Source organism: Entelurus aequoreus, linkage group LG13 (assembly GCF_033978785.1).
Source record: "Entelurus aequoreus isolate RoL-2023_Sb linkage group LG13, RoL_Eaeq_v1.1, whole genome shotgun sequence".
Classification (NCBI taxonomy): domain Eukaryota; kingdom Metazoa; phylum Chordata; class Actinopteri; order Syngnathiformes; family Syngnathidae; genus Entelurus; species Entelurus aequoreus.
Window position 1 is genome coordinate 61862020 of NC_084743.1, and position 16574 is coordinate 61878593.

A 16574-nucleotide genomic window follows, 5' to 3' on the forward strand; every position below is an offset into this window, starting at 1 on the left:
AGCCCCGTAGCTAAGTTAGCTTCTATTTTTTTTAGCTTCGCCAAGCTGAAAATTATTAACCGTGTATTTACATGTTCATGGTTTAATAGTATTGTTGATCTTCTGTCTAGCCTTCCAGTCAGGGTTTTTTAAATTTTTGTTTCTATCTGCATTTGAGCCTGCTATCACGTTAGCTCTGTAGCTAAGTTAGCTTCTATTTTTTTTTAGCTTCGCCAAGCTGAAAATTATTAACCGTGTATTTACATGTTCATGGTTTAATAGTATTGTTGATCTTCTGTCTATCCTTCCAGTCAGGGTTTTTTAAAATTTTGTTTCTATCTGCATTTGAGCCTGCTATCACGTTAGCTCTGTAGCTAAGTTAGCTTCTATTTTTTTTAGCTTCGCCAAGCTGAAAATGATTAACCGTGTATTTACATGTTCATGGTTTAATAGTATTGTTGATCTTCTGTCTATCCTTACAGTCAGGGTTTTTTTAAATTTAGTTTCTATCTGCATTTGAGACTGATGCTATCACGTTAGCCCCGTAGCTAAGTTAGCTTCTATTTTTTTTAGCTTCGCCAAGCTGAAAATTAATAACCGTGTATTTACATGTTCATGGTTTAATAGTATTGTTGATTTTCTGTCTATCCTTCCAGTCAGGGTTTTTTAAAATTTTGTTTCTATCTGCATTTGAGCCTGCTATTACGTTAGCTCTGTAGCTAAGTTAGCTTCTATTTTTTTTAGCTTCGCCAAGCTGAAAATTATTAACCGTGTATTTACATGTTCATGGTTTAATAGTATTGTTGATCTTCTGTCTATCCTTCCAGTCAGGGTTTTTTAAAATTTTGTTTCTATCTGCATTTGAGCCTGCTATCACATTAGCTCTGTAGCTAAGTTAGCTTCTATTTTTTTTAGCTTCGCCAAGCTGAAAATTAATAACCGTGTATTTACATGTTCATGGTTTAATAGTATTGTTGATCTTCTGTCTATCCTTCCAGTCAGGGTTTTTTTAAATTGTGTTTCTATCTGCATTTGAGCCTGCTATCACGTTAGCTCTGTAGCTAAGTTAGCTTTTATTTTTTTTAGCTTCGCCAAGCTGAAAATTATTAACCGTGTATTTACATGTTCATGGTTTAATAGTATTGTTGATCTTCTGTCTATCCTTCCAGTCAGGGTTTTTTTTAAATTTAGTTTCTATCTGCATTTGAGACTGATGCTATCACGTTAGCCCCGTAGCTAAGTTAGCTTCTATTTTTTTTAGCTTCGCCAAGCTGAAAATGATTAACCGTGTATTTACATGTTCATGGTTTAATAGTATTGTTGATCTTCTGTCTATCCTTCCAGTCAGGGTTTTTTTAAATTTTGTTTCTATCTGCATTTGAGCCTGCTATCACGTTAGCTCTGTAGCTAAGTTAGCTTCTATTTTTTTTAGCTTCGCCAAGCTGAAAATTATTAACCGTGTATTTACATGTTCAGTCACTGTGAATGTCCATTTCGCGTTCTCGACTCTCATTTTCAAGAGGATATAGTATCCGAGGTGGTTTAAAATACAAATCCGTGATCCACAATAGAAAAAGGAGAGTGTGGAATCCAATGAGCCAGCTTGTACCTAAGTTACGGTCAGAGCGAAAAAAGATACACCCCGCACTACACTGTAGTCCTTCACTCTAAAGTTCGTCATCCACGAATCTTTCATCCTCGCTCAAATTAATGGTGTAATCGTCGCTTTCTCGGTCCGAATCTCTCTCGCTCCATTGTAAACAAAGCGGAATTGTGAGGAATCCTTTGTCTTGTGACGTCACGCTACTTCCGGTAGGGGCAAGGGTTGTTTTTTATCAGATACCAAAAGTTGCGATCTTTATCGTCGTTGTTCTATACTAAATCCTTTCAGCAAAAATATGGCAATATCGCGAAATGATCAAGTATGACACAGAATGGATCTGCTATTCCCGTTTAAATAAAAAAAAAGTCATTTCAGTAGGCCTTTAAAACTCTGTTGTGAAAATCTCCTTCCAAGTCTGTCCCTGACACCCACATTTCAGGCTGACACTCTGTGGAAACGCTCCCCACCCCCACTGCTTGGTGCCTCGTCTGAGTTGCTGTGACTTAGATTACCATAGTAACTAATTAATTACCATAGTAACTAGTACAGGGGTCGGCAACCCAAAATGTTGAAAGAGCCATATTGGAGCAAAAATACAAAAACAAATTTGTCTGGAGCCGCAACAAATTAAAAGCCATATTATATACAGATAGTGTGTCATGAGATATACATAGAATTGAGATGACTTAAAGGAAACTAAATGAGCTCAAATATAGCTACAAATGAGGCATAATGATGCAATATGTACATATAGCTAGCCTAAATAGCATGTTAGCATCGATTAGCTTGCAGTCATACAGTGACCAAATATGTCTGATTAGCACTCCACACAAGTCAATAACATCAACAAAACTCACCTTTGTGCATTCACGCACAACGTTAAAAGTGTGGTGGAGAAAATGAGACAGAAAAAGAAGTGGCATAAAACACGTCCTAGAAAGTCGGAGAAAGTTATACATGTAACAACTAAGGTGAGTTCAAGGACCGCCAAAATTAGTAGGACAAAACGGCGCTTGCCAAATACTCGCATGTTTAATACAAACAGTGTGATTTATAACAATTAAGGAGGTTTGTGTCACGTTTGTCCTCCTACAGAAACCATATTAAAACAAAAAATAAGTTTTTTTCCCCCTCATCTTTTTCCATTTTTCATACATTTTTTAAAAAGTTTCAGAGAGCCACTAGGGCGGCGCTAAAGAGCCGCATGCGGCTCTAGAGCCGCGGGTTGCCGACCCCTGAACTAGTATATCATGCAAAATGGCAGATGCCAACCATTGAAATACTTTGTATAGTTCAAGACTTACGGTCATTTGAAAACATCTCTGCACATCATAATGGCAGCTACAGTTTCCATCTTAAAAGATCTAAAAAATTTGGGAATGTCCGGTGGGTCAGATTGAAATACTTAACGGGCCGCATGTGGCCCCCGGGCCTTAATTTGCCCAGGTCTGCTCTAGTGGAAACCTTGGGCCCTGAGGTCATAAAAAGTTAAGAACCCTTGAGCTAGACTACCGTATTTTCTGGACCATAGGGCGCACCGGATTATAAGGCGCACTGCCGATGAGCGGGTCTATTCAGGTCTTTTTTCATATAAAAGGCGCACCGGATTGTTGAGCTTATTGAGGCGCTTCATACGGACATGCAGGCAAATGTGGCACTGGGCGGATCTGTCCCGAAGGACTTCCCAGTCAGCAACGGAGTGAAGCAGGGCTGTGTTCTAGCACCAACCCTGTTCTCACTCTACCTATCAGCCATGCTCGAGGTTGCTTTCAAGGACACATCAAAGGGGGTCTACATCCGGACAAGAACAGATGCAGATCTGTTCAAGGTCGCTCACCTTCGAGCATAGAGCAAGACAACAGTAAAGGTCGTGAGAGAATTGCTGTTTGCGGACGACAGTGCTATAGTTGCGCACAATGTAGAAGACATACAAGATCTTGTGAACAAGTTTGCAGCAACAGCTAGTCAGTTCAGCCTCAAAATAAACACCAAGAAGACGAAATGCTTGTACCAGCCACCCAAGTATGAGCTCACATCCTCCCTACCAGGGGAGGTCTGTGTCATGGGAGACCCACTTTTGCAATGCCGGACATTCAAGTACCTCGGAAGCTTGATGATGAGATCAAACCGAGGATGGGGAGAGTGAGTGCTGTGTTTGGGAAATTAAGGGAAAGACTCTGGAACAACAGGCATGTCTCTATTTGCGTCAAGTGAAAGGTGTACAGAGCAACTGTGCTAGCTACACTTTTGTACGGTGCTGAAACTTGGACCCTCTACAGCAGGGGTCACCAACCTTTTTGAAAGCAAGAGCTACTTCTTGGGTACTGATTAATGCGAAGGGCTACCAGTTTGATACACACTTAAATAAATAGCCAGAAATAGCCAATTTGCTCAATTTACCTTTAACTCTGTTATTATTAATAATTAATGATATTTACACTTAATTGAACGGTTTAAAAGAGGAGAAAACACGAAAAAATTACAATTAAATTTTGAAACATAGTTTATCTTCAATTTTGACTCTTTAAAATTCAAAATTCAACCAAAAAAAAGAAGAGAAAAACTAGCTAATTCGAATCTTTTTGAAAAAATTTAAAAAAGAATTTATGGAGCATCATTAGTAATTTTTCCTGATTAAGATTAATTTTAGAATTTTGATGACATGTTTTAAATAGGTTAAAATCCAATCTGCACTTTGTTAGAATATATAACAAATTGGACCAAGCTATATTTCTAACAAAGACAAATCATTATTTCTTCTAGATTTTCCAAAACAAAAATTTTAAAAGAAATTCAAAAGACTTTGAAATAAGATTTAAATTTGATTCTACAGAATTACTAGATTTGACAGAATTTAAAATTTTTTTTTTAATCATAATAAGTTTGAAGAAATATTTCACCAATATTCTTCGTCGAAAAAACAGAAGCTAAAATGAAGAATTAAATTAAAATGTATTTATTATTCTTTACAATAAAAAAAACAAATTTACTAGAACATTGATTTAAATTGTCAGGAAAGAAGAGGAAGGAATTTAAAAGGTAAAAAGGTATATGTGTTTAAAAATCCTAAAATCATTTTAAGGTTGTATTTTTTCTCTAAAATTGTCTTTCTGAAAGTTATAAGAAGCAAAGTAAAAAAAATAATGCATTTATTTAAACAAGTGAAGACCAAGTCTTTAAAATATTTTCTTGGATTTTCAAATTCTATTTGAGTTTTGTCTCTCTTAGAATTAAAAATGTCAGGCAAAGCGAGACCAGCTTGCTAGTAAATAAATACAATTTAAAAAATAGAGGCAGCTCACTGGTAAGTGCTGCTATTTGAGCTATTTTTAGAACAGGCCAGCGGGCTACTCATCTGGTCCTTACAGGCTACCTGGTGCCCGCGGGCACCGCGTTGGTGACCCCTGGTCTACAGGTTGCAAGGCAGAAAACTTCACGCCTACATGATGCGCCACCTTCGGACCATCATGGACATCTCCTGGAGAGACAAAATCCCGAACACAGAGGTCCTAAGTCGTGCTGGACTGCCATCGATGGATGACATCTTAACCCAGAGGAACTCGAGATGGGTCGGGCATGTAGAGAGAATGAGTCACGAGCGGCTCCCTCGGCATCTGCTCTACTCACAGCTGGAGGAAGGGAAACGAAACCGAGGGAGGCCAAGGCTACGGAACAAGGACACCGTTAAACGGAATTTGAGGGAACTGAAGATCGACACTGCAACCTGGCAGCTGAAGGCAAAAGACCGGGCTGGGTGGAGGACTATGATCCGACCGACAGACTGCTATGATGATGGTAAAGGAGTCATATTATTATGATTTTTTTTCTGAATTTAAAACACTTCTTTGTGGTCTTCATAACATGTAATGGTGGTTCTTTGGTTAAGATGTTGCATAGATGATGTTTTACAGATCATCTTCAAGTCGCTTTCTGACAGTCGCTTCAGGATGCGCCGTTTTGTGGGCGCTCTTATTTACGTGGCTCACCTTCGGCAGCGTCTTCTCCCCGTCATCTTTGTTGTAGCGGTGTAGCGTGCAAGGACGGGAGTGGAAGAAGTGTCAAAAGATGGAGCTAACTGTTTCAACGACATTCAGACTTGACTTCAATCAATAACGGAGCAGCATCTCCTCATCCGTGGCTCACTAGTGTCCCGTGAAAAACCGTCCGACCAGAACTCTCTAATAACTTAAGTTCCTAGGGTGAATTATGTAAACTCACTACACCGGTGTGTTTTCGAACTTTCATTGTGAGATTTAAGTTAGAACTTTACACTACTATATATTAGAAATGGCAACAGCAGAGGGTGAATGCCCCATAACAAGAAGGTAGCGAAAAAGAAGAAGCTAATCGACTACGGCATCGGCACGGACTACAGGACTTATGCAGATCCCAAATACACATCAGCAGGTACCAGAAAGTAAGAAGTTAGTTTTGCATAATATTGCGAAACAAAACGCCAGATAATATGTCTGCTAATGGGTGCCATTTTGCGGTCCTTATACACACACCATAGTAATACTTGTATCTCTGACTACGGTAGCTGTAATAGCCGACAATCCATCAAGCGGTGCGGCTTCAAAGCCATACTAAAACCTTTTGACAGATTTTTGAGTGCAGTGTGTAATGTTCTTTATTTTCAATGGAACATTTAAAATTTTGGTGTTGTTTACTGGCGTCGTATTGCAGTCTACATGTATCCAGGGGTTGGGCCCCATGAAAAAAAATCTTTACAGGGCCCCCTGTATTATAATTTCATCATCATTAGGGGCCTCTCTGGATGTCCATTTCGCGTTCTCGACTCTCATTTTCAAGAGGATATAGTATCCCCGGTGGTTTAAAATACAAATCCGTGATCCACAATAGAAAAAGGAGAGAGTGTGGAATCCAATGAGCCAGCTTGTACCTAAGTTACGGTCAGAGCGAAAAAAGACATGTCTTGCACTGCATTCTAGTCCTTCACTCTAACGTTCCTCATCCACGAATCTTTCATCCTCGCTCAAATTAACGGGGTAATCGTCGCTTTCTCGGTCCGAATCGCTCTAGCTGCATTGAAAACAATAGGAAAATATGAGGAGCCTTGCCCCTACTTCCGGTAGGGGCAAGGCTTTTTTTTATCAGAGACCAAAAGTTGCGAACTTTATCGTCGTTGTTCTCTACTAAATCCTTTCAGCAAAAATATGGCAAAATCGCGAAATGATCAAGTATGACACGTAGAATGGATCTGCTATCCCAGGGGTCGGCAACCCGCGGCTCTAGAGCCGCATGCGGCTCTTTAGCGCCGCCCTAGTGGCTCTCTGGAGCTTTTTAAAAAATGTATGAAAAATGGAAAAAGATGAGGGAAAAAAAAAAAGGTTTTGTTTTAATATGGTTTTCGTAGGAGGACAAACATGACGCAAACCTCCCTAATTGTTATAAAACACACTGTTTATATTAAACATGCTTCACTGATTTGAGTATTTGCCGAGCGCCGTTTTGTCCTACTAATTTTGGCAGTCCTTGAACTCACCGTATAGTTTGTTTACAAGTATAACTTTCTCCGACTTTCTAGGACGTGTTTTATGCCACTTCTTTTTCCGTCTCATTTTGTCCACCAAACTTTTAACGTTGTGCGTGAATGCACAAAGGTGAGTTTTGTTGATGTTATTGACTTGTGTGGAGTGCTAATCAGACATATTTGGTCACTGCATGACTGCAAGCTAATCGATGCTAACATGCTATTTAGGCTAGCTATATGTATATATTGCATCATTATGCCTCATTTGTAGGTATATTTGAGCTCATTTAGTTTCCTTTAAGTCATCTTAATTCAATTCATAACTCATGACACAATATGGCTTTTAATTTTTTGCGGCTCCAGACAGATTTGTTTTTGTATTTTTGCTCCAATATGGCTCTTTCAACATTTTGGGTTGCCGACCCCTGTGCTATCCCCGTTTGAATAAATAAAAAAAAACATTTCAGTAGGCCTTTAAAGCTTCCATGTGTGGTCTACTTATAGGAAGTACATTCCAGTACCAGCTGCGTTTCCTCCTATTAGGTCCGCTGTTATCGATGTGGATCCACATCGATAACAGCGGACCTAATGGGAGGAAACGCAGCTGGTCGTATGTGCGAGTGTCCTTGGCAGCCAAGATAATGTACTTCATATAAGTAGACCACACATGGAAGCTTTAATGTATTTCTGAGTAAACCCACAGAGATCAGGCCGAGGACACCATTACCTAGAGAGAGAGAGAGAGAGGGAAAGGACAAGGTAGAATGGTCATGGAGGTGAAGACTAAGAGGAGACGGAATGGATATCACAGAGGAAGGAGGAGAGATGAGGGGAGTGGAATGTCATCTCCAAGGTAGCTAAATGACAGCAGGGCGGAGAATTACTGCAGCAGTTAAGTAACTCCATCAACGCTGGCGGACAAGGCGGGGGCGAGGGGGGTGTGGGGGTGTCATGTATACGTTACGCAAAATGCACAGTGTGACACCCAACGCACTACAAGTTATGGCGTAACCTCGACAAATTGACCATCAAATGGACGCCACATGCGGTTTCTCCAGTCAATAAGGAAAGAAAGGCAATCCTCATCCAGAAAAATTGAATATGGGAAGAAAAAAAAAAGGATTACTGTATTTTTCGGACTATAAGGCGCAGTTGAAATCCTTTCATTTTCTCAAAAATCGACAGTGCGCCTTATAAGCTGGTGCGCCTAATGTACGGAATCATTTTGGTAGTGCTTACCGACCTCGGAGCTATTTTGTTTGGTACATGGTGTAATGATAAGTGTGACCAGTAGATGGCAGTCACACATAAGGGATACGTGTAGACTAGGGATGTCCGATAATATCGGACTGCCGATAAATGCTTTAAAATGTAATATCGGAAATTGTCGGTATCGGTTTAAAAATGATCGGTATCGGTTTCAAAAAGTAAAATGTATGACTTTTTAAAATGCCGCTGTGTGTTATTTTTTTTATTTAACGCTTACAGTAAATCTCTACAGTATATCAACTTCAGGTTGATAAAAAATAAAAAAAACCAAAAAGGTTTTATGCCTTTTCTGTCAAGACAACTTTGTTTTTCATAATAAAACTGAAATATACCACTTCCCAAAACATTCAGAAAGCAATGTTTGATGTGAAGTAATTAGAGCCTTAAAAACATCAATAATGCAAGACACCATTGATATTAATTCATTGTTATGTTTGAGTAATCACAGTGAAAAGATAAATAAAATCCCATTAAATATATTTAGGATACAAAAGGTGCCCCACTCAAAGTGATACATTTGTATTAGTTTTTTTTTTACTTTCAACAATTAAATTACGAGATCAACTTCAGATATATCTGTCAATTTTTGTTATTTTGTTTGTTTTATGCTCTTTTGTCAAAGAAAACGTTCATGTTTTTGTATGGCAACCACACAATATATGCAATATTTTCCACATAAAACATTTTAAATTGAAATATTTGAAATAATTGGAGCCTTGAATAGGTTAATAATTCATTATAACATTGATTTTTTTAATTTTTTTAAGCAATGGCAAAAAAAGAAAAATAATGATAGACAAAATAAAAAAAAGCAGCCTGCATGGCAGCTTTGTGTTAACATTGCAACTTTTTCTAGTTAGATTTCACCTCATTCCACTTTTTGTAATGTTAATTTTTTATTTTTCCAATAGCATTTCCAGAATGTATGGCGGGCCGGTAAACAATTAGCTGTGGGCCGCAAATGGCCCCCGGTCCGCACTTTGGACACCCCTGCCTTATAGGGTAGAAATACAAGCACAAACACACACACATTCTTGTATTTTTTACCTTCTTGAGACCGCCAAAAATGCATACGTCTTTAAGACCACCTTATCTAGCTATATAAAGATTGGTATTTACAACATTAATAATATATACAGTACATGCTATGCAAATATAAATAAGGTAACCGTATAGGGTAGAAATACAAACACACACACGCACATACATGTCTTGCCTACTTTGTGTGGACCCATGTTTGGTTAGTAGGTTGTGAGGGCCCCCCTTTCCACTATAGCTAGAATGATGAAATTTTTTTTTCTAGCACTAGATGGGAGTAGAGAGTTCAACTCCGTCCATCAGGGGGCGCCACGCCAGTGCCACAAATGTTGGAGAAAAAAAAAAAAAAAAAAAAGTTGGTACTATTATTTCTAAATACAAAAAATAATCCCACGTTAATTAAAATGCAAAGTAAAGCCTATTTAATAGAAATATTATTTGTTACAACATTACGCCCCCCTGCCCCCTATCCCTCCGCACGGTGCGCCCCCTCCCTTCCCGTATCATTACTCTTACCACATCAAAAAATCAACACAAGATGTCAAAACGGCCAAAACTGTCAGGTGCCCAGGGAAGAAAAAATAGAAAAGAAGAGGAGGAGAAACGAGAAAAAGACAGAGGAAGCAGGTAGGTAACGTTAGCCTACATGAAATTATTTGTCTGTTACAGAATGTGATAGTAACCTGTCTTTTTAGCATTAAGCTAATGTTACATGATTCGGCAATTGCTAATCAATAAATAGCTAGTTCTGTTTTAATGTCGGGTTAATATTGTGGAGGGGGCTAAATTGTTATGGAAAATAATAATGTAACGTTAGGTAATTACAGTACTCCCACCTTACATTCCTCAGGGACATTTGTATTAGATCTTTTAAGCAGGTGTTTTCTGTTTACATTGTTATTGCCTTCTGGTTAGCTAATGTTTGCCCTGCAGGTAATAGTCACTTTTCCACCCCTTTATATATTAGGTATAGTTGTAAGCCTGGTTGTTAAAGTGCACATCATTAATGTTAATTAAGCAATATCACATGAGAGGGAATGCTGTTTTTTAATTTGAGCACTGCTGTGATTCGGTTAAAGATAATCATAACATAACATTCTCATATAATATGTTAATTTGCTTTCTTTAAGTAAAAAAAAAAGGTCAAAGACAAAGCTATTCGGTTTCTTGGTGGTTTGTCAAGTGTATGTCCACACAAGGATGGTGAGACAAACACACACACACACACACACACACACACACACACACACACACACACACACACACACACACACACACACACACACACACACACACACACACACACACACACACACACACACACACACACACACACACACACACACACACATACACACAGATAAGGATTGCAGTGAACTAAGAGTCATACTTCCTATAGACTGTGATGCAGTTAGCGAATAATTTGTGACATCATCACATATTTGGTTAGGAGTCATTAAGCTGGATGACGCAGTCTGAGTGAATAAAGTCAAAGGAGGACATGTTTCGAAAGAAGGACCGACCCACTTAAACCCACTAATAGTGTCAAGAAAAAGTGTCACTCACCCAGCAGCAGTGCAACTAGCAGTCTTGGCACACTCCAGCCGGTCTTGTCCAACGACGCCATGGCACCACCTGTCTTGTCTCCCAAACCTGAACGTTGTCCTGGTCTAACCCGTCACAGGCAACAACAAAAACAACCCAAAATGTGTCCGTCACCAAGGTGGTCCTATAGTCTCCAGTCCCTCCCTCGTATCCCCTCCCGTCCCAGGGAAAATGAATGGCAAGGAGTTCTGGCCAGGCTGTCTTGTGTGTCCCCCCCACTCTTCCAGGGCGGGAAAAAAAAATGAAGCGGTGTGGCGACGTGCTGTTGGTGTCAGACGACGCAGCCTCGCCGCTCTCGAAGAGAGATATCAGCTGGCCGACAAACCCCGCAGGGGGCGGGGGAGATGTATCGGCTGGAGGATGGCTGGATGGAGGGATGCGGCGGAGAAGCGGCGAGCCAGCGTTTCTCCGATGGAGAAATGAGGACTGCTGCAGCGGGAGAGAGAGAAAGCTGGAGGGGGGGGTGTAGTGAAGGTGCGTCATAAACACACACACACACACACACACACACACACACTCCCGGACAATTTGGCTGAGTCAGCCATACTTTACAGAGTTGGAGACAGGATGAGTGCTTTTTTTTTTTTTTTGTTGCTTCAGTCGCACCACACGACCACCACTCGTAGAAGAAGTCTTCCACTTCACGCCGTGCCTCGCAGTCGCCGCCATCTCGCCTCGCTCCGCGGCAAAATGGACGTCACGTTGTTTTGTTTTTTTTCGATTGATTGAGACTTTTATTAGTAGGTTGCACAGTGCAGTACATATTTCGTACAATTGACCGCTAAATGGTAACACCCGAATAAGTTTTTCAACAGTTTTAAGCTGGTTCAAGTCATATCTACAAGATAGCAGGCCTGGCCCTAAGGCAAGATTTTAGGTGGCGCCCCCCCCACATCGGCAGTGAAGTGTATATACTCACAAGAAACCGAATAGCTTTGTCTTTGCCCTTTTTTTTACTTAAAGAAAGCAAATTAACATATTATATGAGAATGTTATGTTATGATTATCTTTAACCGAATCACAGCAGTGCTCACATTAAAAAACAGCATTCCCTCTCATGTGATATTGCTTAATTAACATTAGTGATGTGCACTTTAACAACTAGGCTTACAACTATACCTAATATATAAAGGGGTGGAAAAGTGACTATTACCTGCAGGGCAAACATTAGCTAACCAGAAGGCAATAACAATGTAAACAGAAAACACGTGCTTAAAAGATCTAATACAAATGTCCCTGAGGAATGTAAGGTGGGAGTACTGTAATTACCTAACGTTACATTATTATTTTCCATAACAATTTAGCCCCCTCCACAATATTAACCCGACGTTAAAACAGAACTAGCTATTTATTGATTAGCAATTGCCGAATCATGTAACATTAGCTTAATGCTAAAAAGCCAGGTTACTATCACATTCTGTAACAGACAAATAATTTCATGTAGGCTAACGTTACCTCCCTGCTACCTCTGTCTTTTTCTCGTTTCTCCTCCTCTTCTTTTCTCTTTTTTCTTCCCTGGGCACCTGACAGTTTTGGCCGTTTTGACATCCTGTGTTGATTTTTAGATGCGGTGACGTCCATAAACAGTCATGATACGGTAAGGGAGGGGGCGCACCGTGCGGGGGGAGGGGGGGCGTAATGTTGTAACAAATAATATTTCTATTAAATAGGCTTTACTTTGCATTTTAATTAACGTGGGATTATTTTTTGTATTTAGAAATAATTGTACCAACTTTTTTTTTTTTTTTTTTTTTTTCTCCAACATTTGTGGCACTGGCGTGGCGCCCCCTGATGGACGGCGCCCTTAGCATTTGCCTATACGGCCTATGCCACGGGTCGGCCCTGCAAGATAGGAACTATTTTGTTTCCATTGGTGACTTTGTATCAGAACCAACCAATGTAACGTGTGGAGTTCCCCAAGGTTCAATCTTAGGGCCGACTTTATTTAACATCTATATGTTCCCACTAGGACAAATCATGCAAAATAATAACATAGACCAGGGGTGCTCACACTTTTTCTGCAGGCGAGCTACTTTTCAATTGATCAAGTCGTGGGGATCTACCGCTCATTCATATCAGTGGCGTGCGGTGAGGTTAATGTCTGGTGAGGCACTGCATCATCACAGTCAGATTTACAAACATATGAACGCTAAATAGTATCTTATTCACCATGAGATTGGCAGCAGTTAACGGGTTATGTTTAAAAGCTCATACCAGCATTCTTTACACAACTGTAGCACACAAAAAAGCACATTTAATTAAAAAAAAACATTATTATGGTCTTACCTTTCTTGCTGGACAGCCTTTGCGTGTGTACCACGCCGTTTGAAAAGAACGGGTCTTCTGTCCCGAAGTCAAAAGCAAACTTTTTAGCTCCGGCGTTGGTATACCTTTATAATTATTACCTCCTGCTTCGATTGAAAGTCCAGTTTAGAAAACTGTTTTATTTTACATATGTAATCCTCCATGTTTTTAATAAAAGTCAAGGCTAGAGGAAATAAACAATCGCTTGCAAACTTTTTTTTATTTTTTTTATTTCTTCTGCGGCCGAGGAATGATCTCTGGGATCACTACCGCCCTCTACCACCGGGAGGCTGGATTACTGCGAGCCTCAACCAGTATGTCTTTTGCAGCAGATTTATGAATGCTCAGCACAAGAAATACGTTACACACATACAGTTTTTGACAAAATACACTGTACATTATATACCTCAGCTAACTAAACTATGCCATAGTTTAGTTAGCTGATATAGTTCATATAGCAATACAGTCTCACTGCACAGCAGCTCAGCAGTTAGCCGAGTCATTGTGCACAATCCATGTTGAGGCACAAATCAGTGACGTGCCTCAACTGGCTGCTGATCACCGCACCCTCTCTTCTCAGTATTTGAACGGCAAATGTGAAAATAAAAATAATCTAAAACTGGTGAAGTTAAATGGAAAATAACTTTAGTATAATCACTAGTTACATATAACAATTTAATTATTATTTTTTTCTTTTTACATTTTTTTTCTTTCCATGACGGCAGGTGAGGCCCCGCCTCCCCCTGCCTCTAGTGACGGCACGCCACTGCTGGTAGGTGACCTCATCTTTCCTGGTGATAACAATGTCACCCGTCTCGCTTTTTGTCACTACTTTTTACGGATCCCCCTCCGAGGCCCTAGGCGCATTACGGAAATTTCCCAACGGGTATAATGGAAATAGAATGAATCTGTGCCAGGGTCAAACTTTCGCTCGCCGCAGATTTACTATCAGGCAAACACGTATAGCTCGGTTGGTAGAGTGGCCGTGCCAGCAACTAACTAGTGTACCGTGAGATATTGTATGGTGTGCCGTGGGAGATTATGTAATTTCACCTAATTGTGTTAAAAATATTTTTTGCAAACCAATAATCCGCAAATGTGCCGTTGTTGAGTGTCTGTGCTGTCTAGAGATCTGCAGAGTAACCATGTAATACTCTTCCATATCAGTAGGTGGCAGCAGGTAGCAAATTGCTTTGTAGATGTCGGGAACATGGTTTGTCGTGATCACAATTTGCAGACGACAGGTAAAAAGGTATCTAATGCTTAAATCAAAAATAAACAAAAGGTAAGTGCTGCTAAGGAAAGGCATTGAAGCTTAGGGATGGCAAAACGAAGGGAAAACTGAACTGGCTGCAAAGTAAACAAAAACAGAAATGCTGGACGACCGCAAAGACTTACAGCGTGTGGAGAAGCAGACGGCGTCCACAAAGTACATCCGTACATGACATGACAATCAAGAACAAAATTTGTAGCGCAAGACAAGAACTAAAACACTACACACAGGAAAACACCAAAAAACTAAAAATAAGTCACGGCGTGATGTGATAGAAAATATTTTAAAGACTTGGTCTTCACTTGTTTAAATAAATTCATTAATTTTTTTACTTTGCTTCTTATAACTTTCAGAAAGACAATTTTAGAGAAAAAAGACAACGTTAAAAATTATTTTAGGATTTTTAAACACATATACCGTTTTACCTTTTAAATTCCTTCCTCTTCTTTCCTGACAATTTAAATCAATGTTCAAGTACATTTATTTGTTTTATTGTAAAGAATAATAAATACATTTTAATTTAATTCGTCATTTTAGCTTCTGTTTTTTCGACGAAGAATATTTGTGAAATATTTCTTCAAACTTATTATGATTAAAATTCAAAAAAATTATTCTGGCAAATCTAGAAAATCTGTAGAATCAAATTTAAATCTTATTTCAAAGTCTTTTGAATTTCTTTTAAAATTTTTGTTCTGGAAAATCTAGAAGAAATAATGATTTGTCTTTGTTAGAAATATAGCTTGGTCCAATCTGTTATATATTCTAACAAAGTTTAGATTGGATTTTAACCTATTTAAAACATGTCATCAAAATTCTAAAATTAATCTTAATCAGGAAAAATTACTAATGATGTTACATAAATTATTTTTTGTAAGTTTTTCTCTTCTTTTTTTCGGTTGAATTTTGAATTTTAAAGAGTCGAAATTGAAGATAAACTATGTTTCAAAATTTAATTGTCATTTTTTTTGTGTTTTCTCCTCTTTTAAACCGTTCCAATTAAGTGTAAATATCATTAATTATTAATAATAACATAGCGTTAAAGGTAAATTGAGCAAATTGGCTATTTCTGGCAATTTATTTAAGTGTGTATGAAACTGGTAGCCCTTCGCATTAATCAGTACCCAAGAAGTAGCCCTTGGGTTCAAAAAGGTTGGTGACCCCTGCCGTAGGCTGATGTTAGCTTCCCTGCTATGAATCACTGTCAAATGTACATCGTGTGGGGACATTGCAGCCTCATTGACAGACAGACAGAGACACACACGCACAGTCGCACACACACACACTCACGCATGCATACAAACAGCAATCAGAAGTGCACAGTGTGTTCTCAGGTGCAGTCCACACCTATCAGAGTTTATGGTTTGCATAAAGGCTAACTTGTTATTTTCCTTTGTAATCTCTGCCTACTGAGCCTATGGTGCTGTTAAGTTATTGTGGCTCAATTTGTCTTAAATTATTTAATTTTTTATGTATTATTATTTAATATATTGTTGTTTTAGTTGCTTAAGAGATATTCCTGGCTCTTTTTATGTTTTTGTGCATTATTATTATTATTTGTAACTCATCAGTTACTCAGTACTTGAGTAGTTTTTTCACAACATACTTTTTAGTTTTACTCAAGTAAATATTTGGGTGACTACTCCCATACTTGCCAACCCTCCCGTTTTTAGCGGGAGAATCCCGTTATTCAGCGCCTCTCCCGACAACCTCCCGGCAGAGATTTTCTCCCGACAAACTCCCGGTATTCAGCCGGAGCTGGAGGCCACGCCCCCTCCAGCTCAATACCTGAGCGGGGACAGCCGTTCTCACGTCCGCTTTCCCAGCAGCTTGCCTGCCCAATGACGTCATAACATCTACGGCTTTTAGAGAGTAGAGTGCACAACAAGGAGAGAGAGTTCTTGGTTTCTTATGTGGGTTTATTGTTAGGCAGTTTCATTAACGTCCTCCCAGCGCGGTAACAACACACAACCACAGCAGTCACGTTTAGTCTACCGTAAAGCAGTTCGTCT

General features: G+C 39.3%; 1 protein-coding gene across 1 annotated transcript in view; it reads right to left on the reverse strand.

Moving 5' to 3' along the window:
* The window catches only part of LOC133663573 (sodium channel subunit beta-4-like), a 42576-nt gene extending 31227 nt beyond the window's left edge, over positions 1 to 11349 (reverse strand). Inside the window, exon 1 of the mRNA XM_062068136.1 lies at positions 10950 to 11349. Coding sequence (XP_061924120.1) covers positions 10950 to 11010 — 61 coding nt within the window. The 5' untranslated portion in view covers positions 11011 to 11349. The remainder of the gene's footprint in view (positions 1 to 10949) is intronic.
* Between the last annotated feature and the right edge of the window lie 5225 nt (positions 11350 to 16574).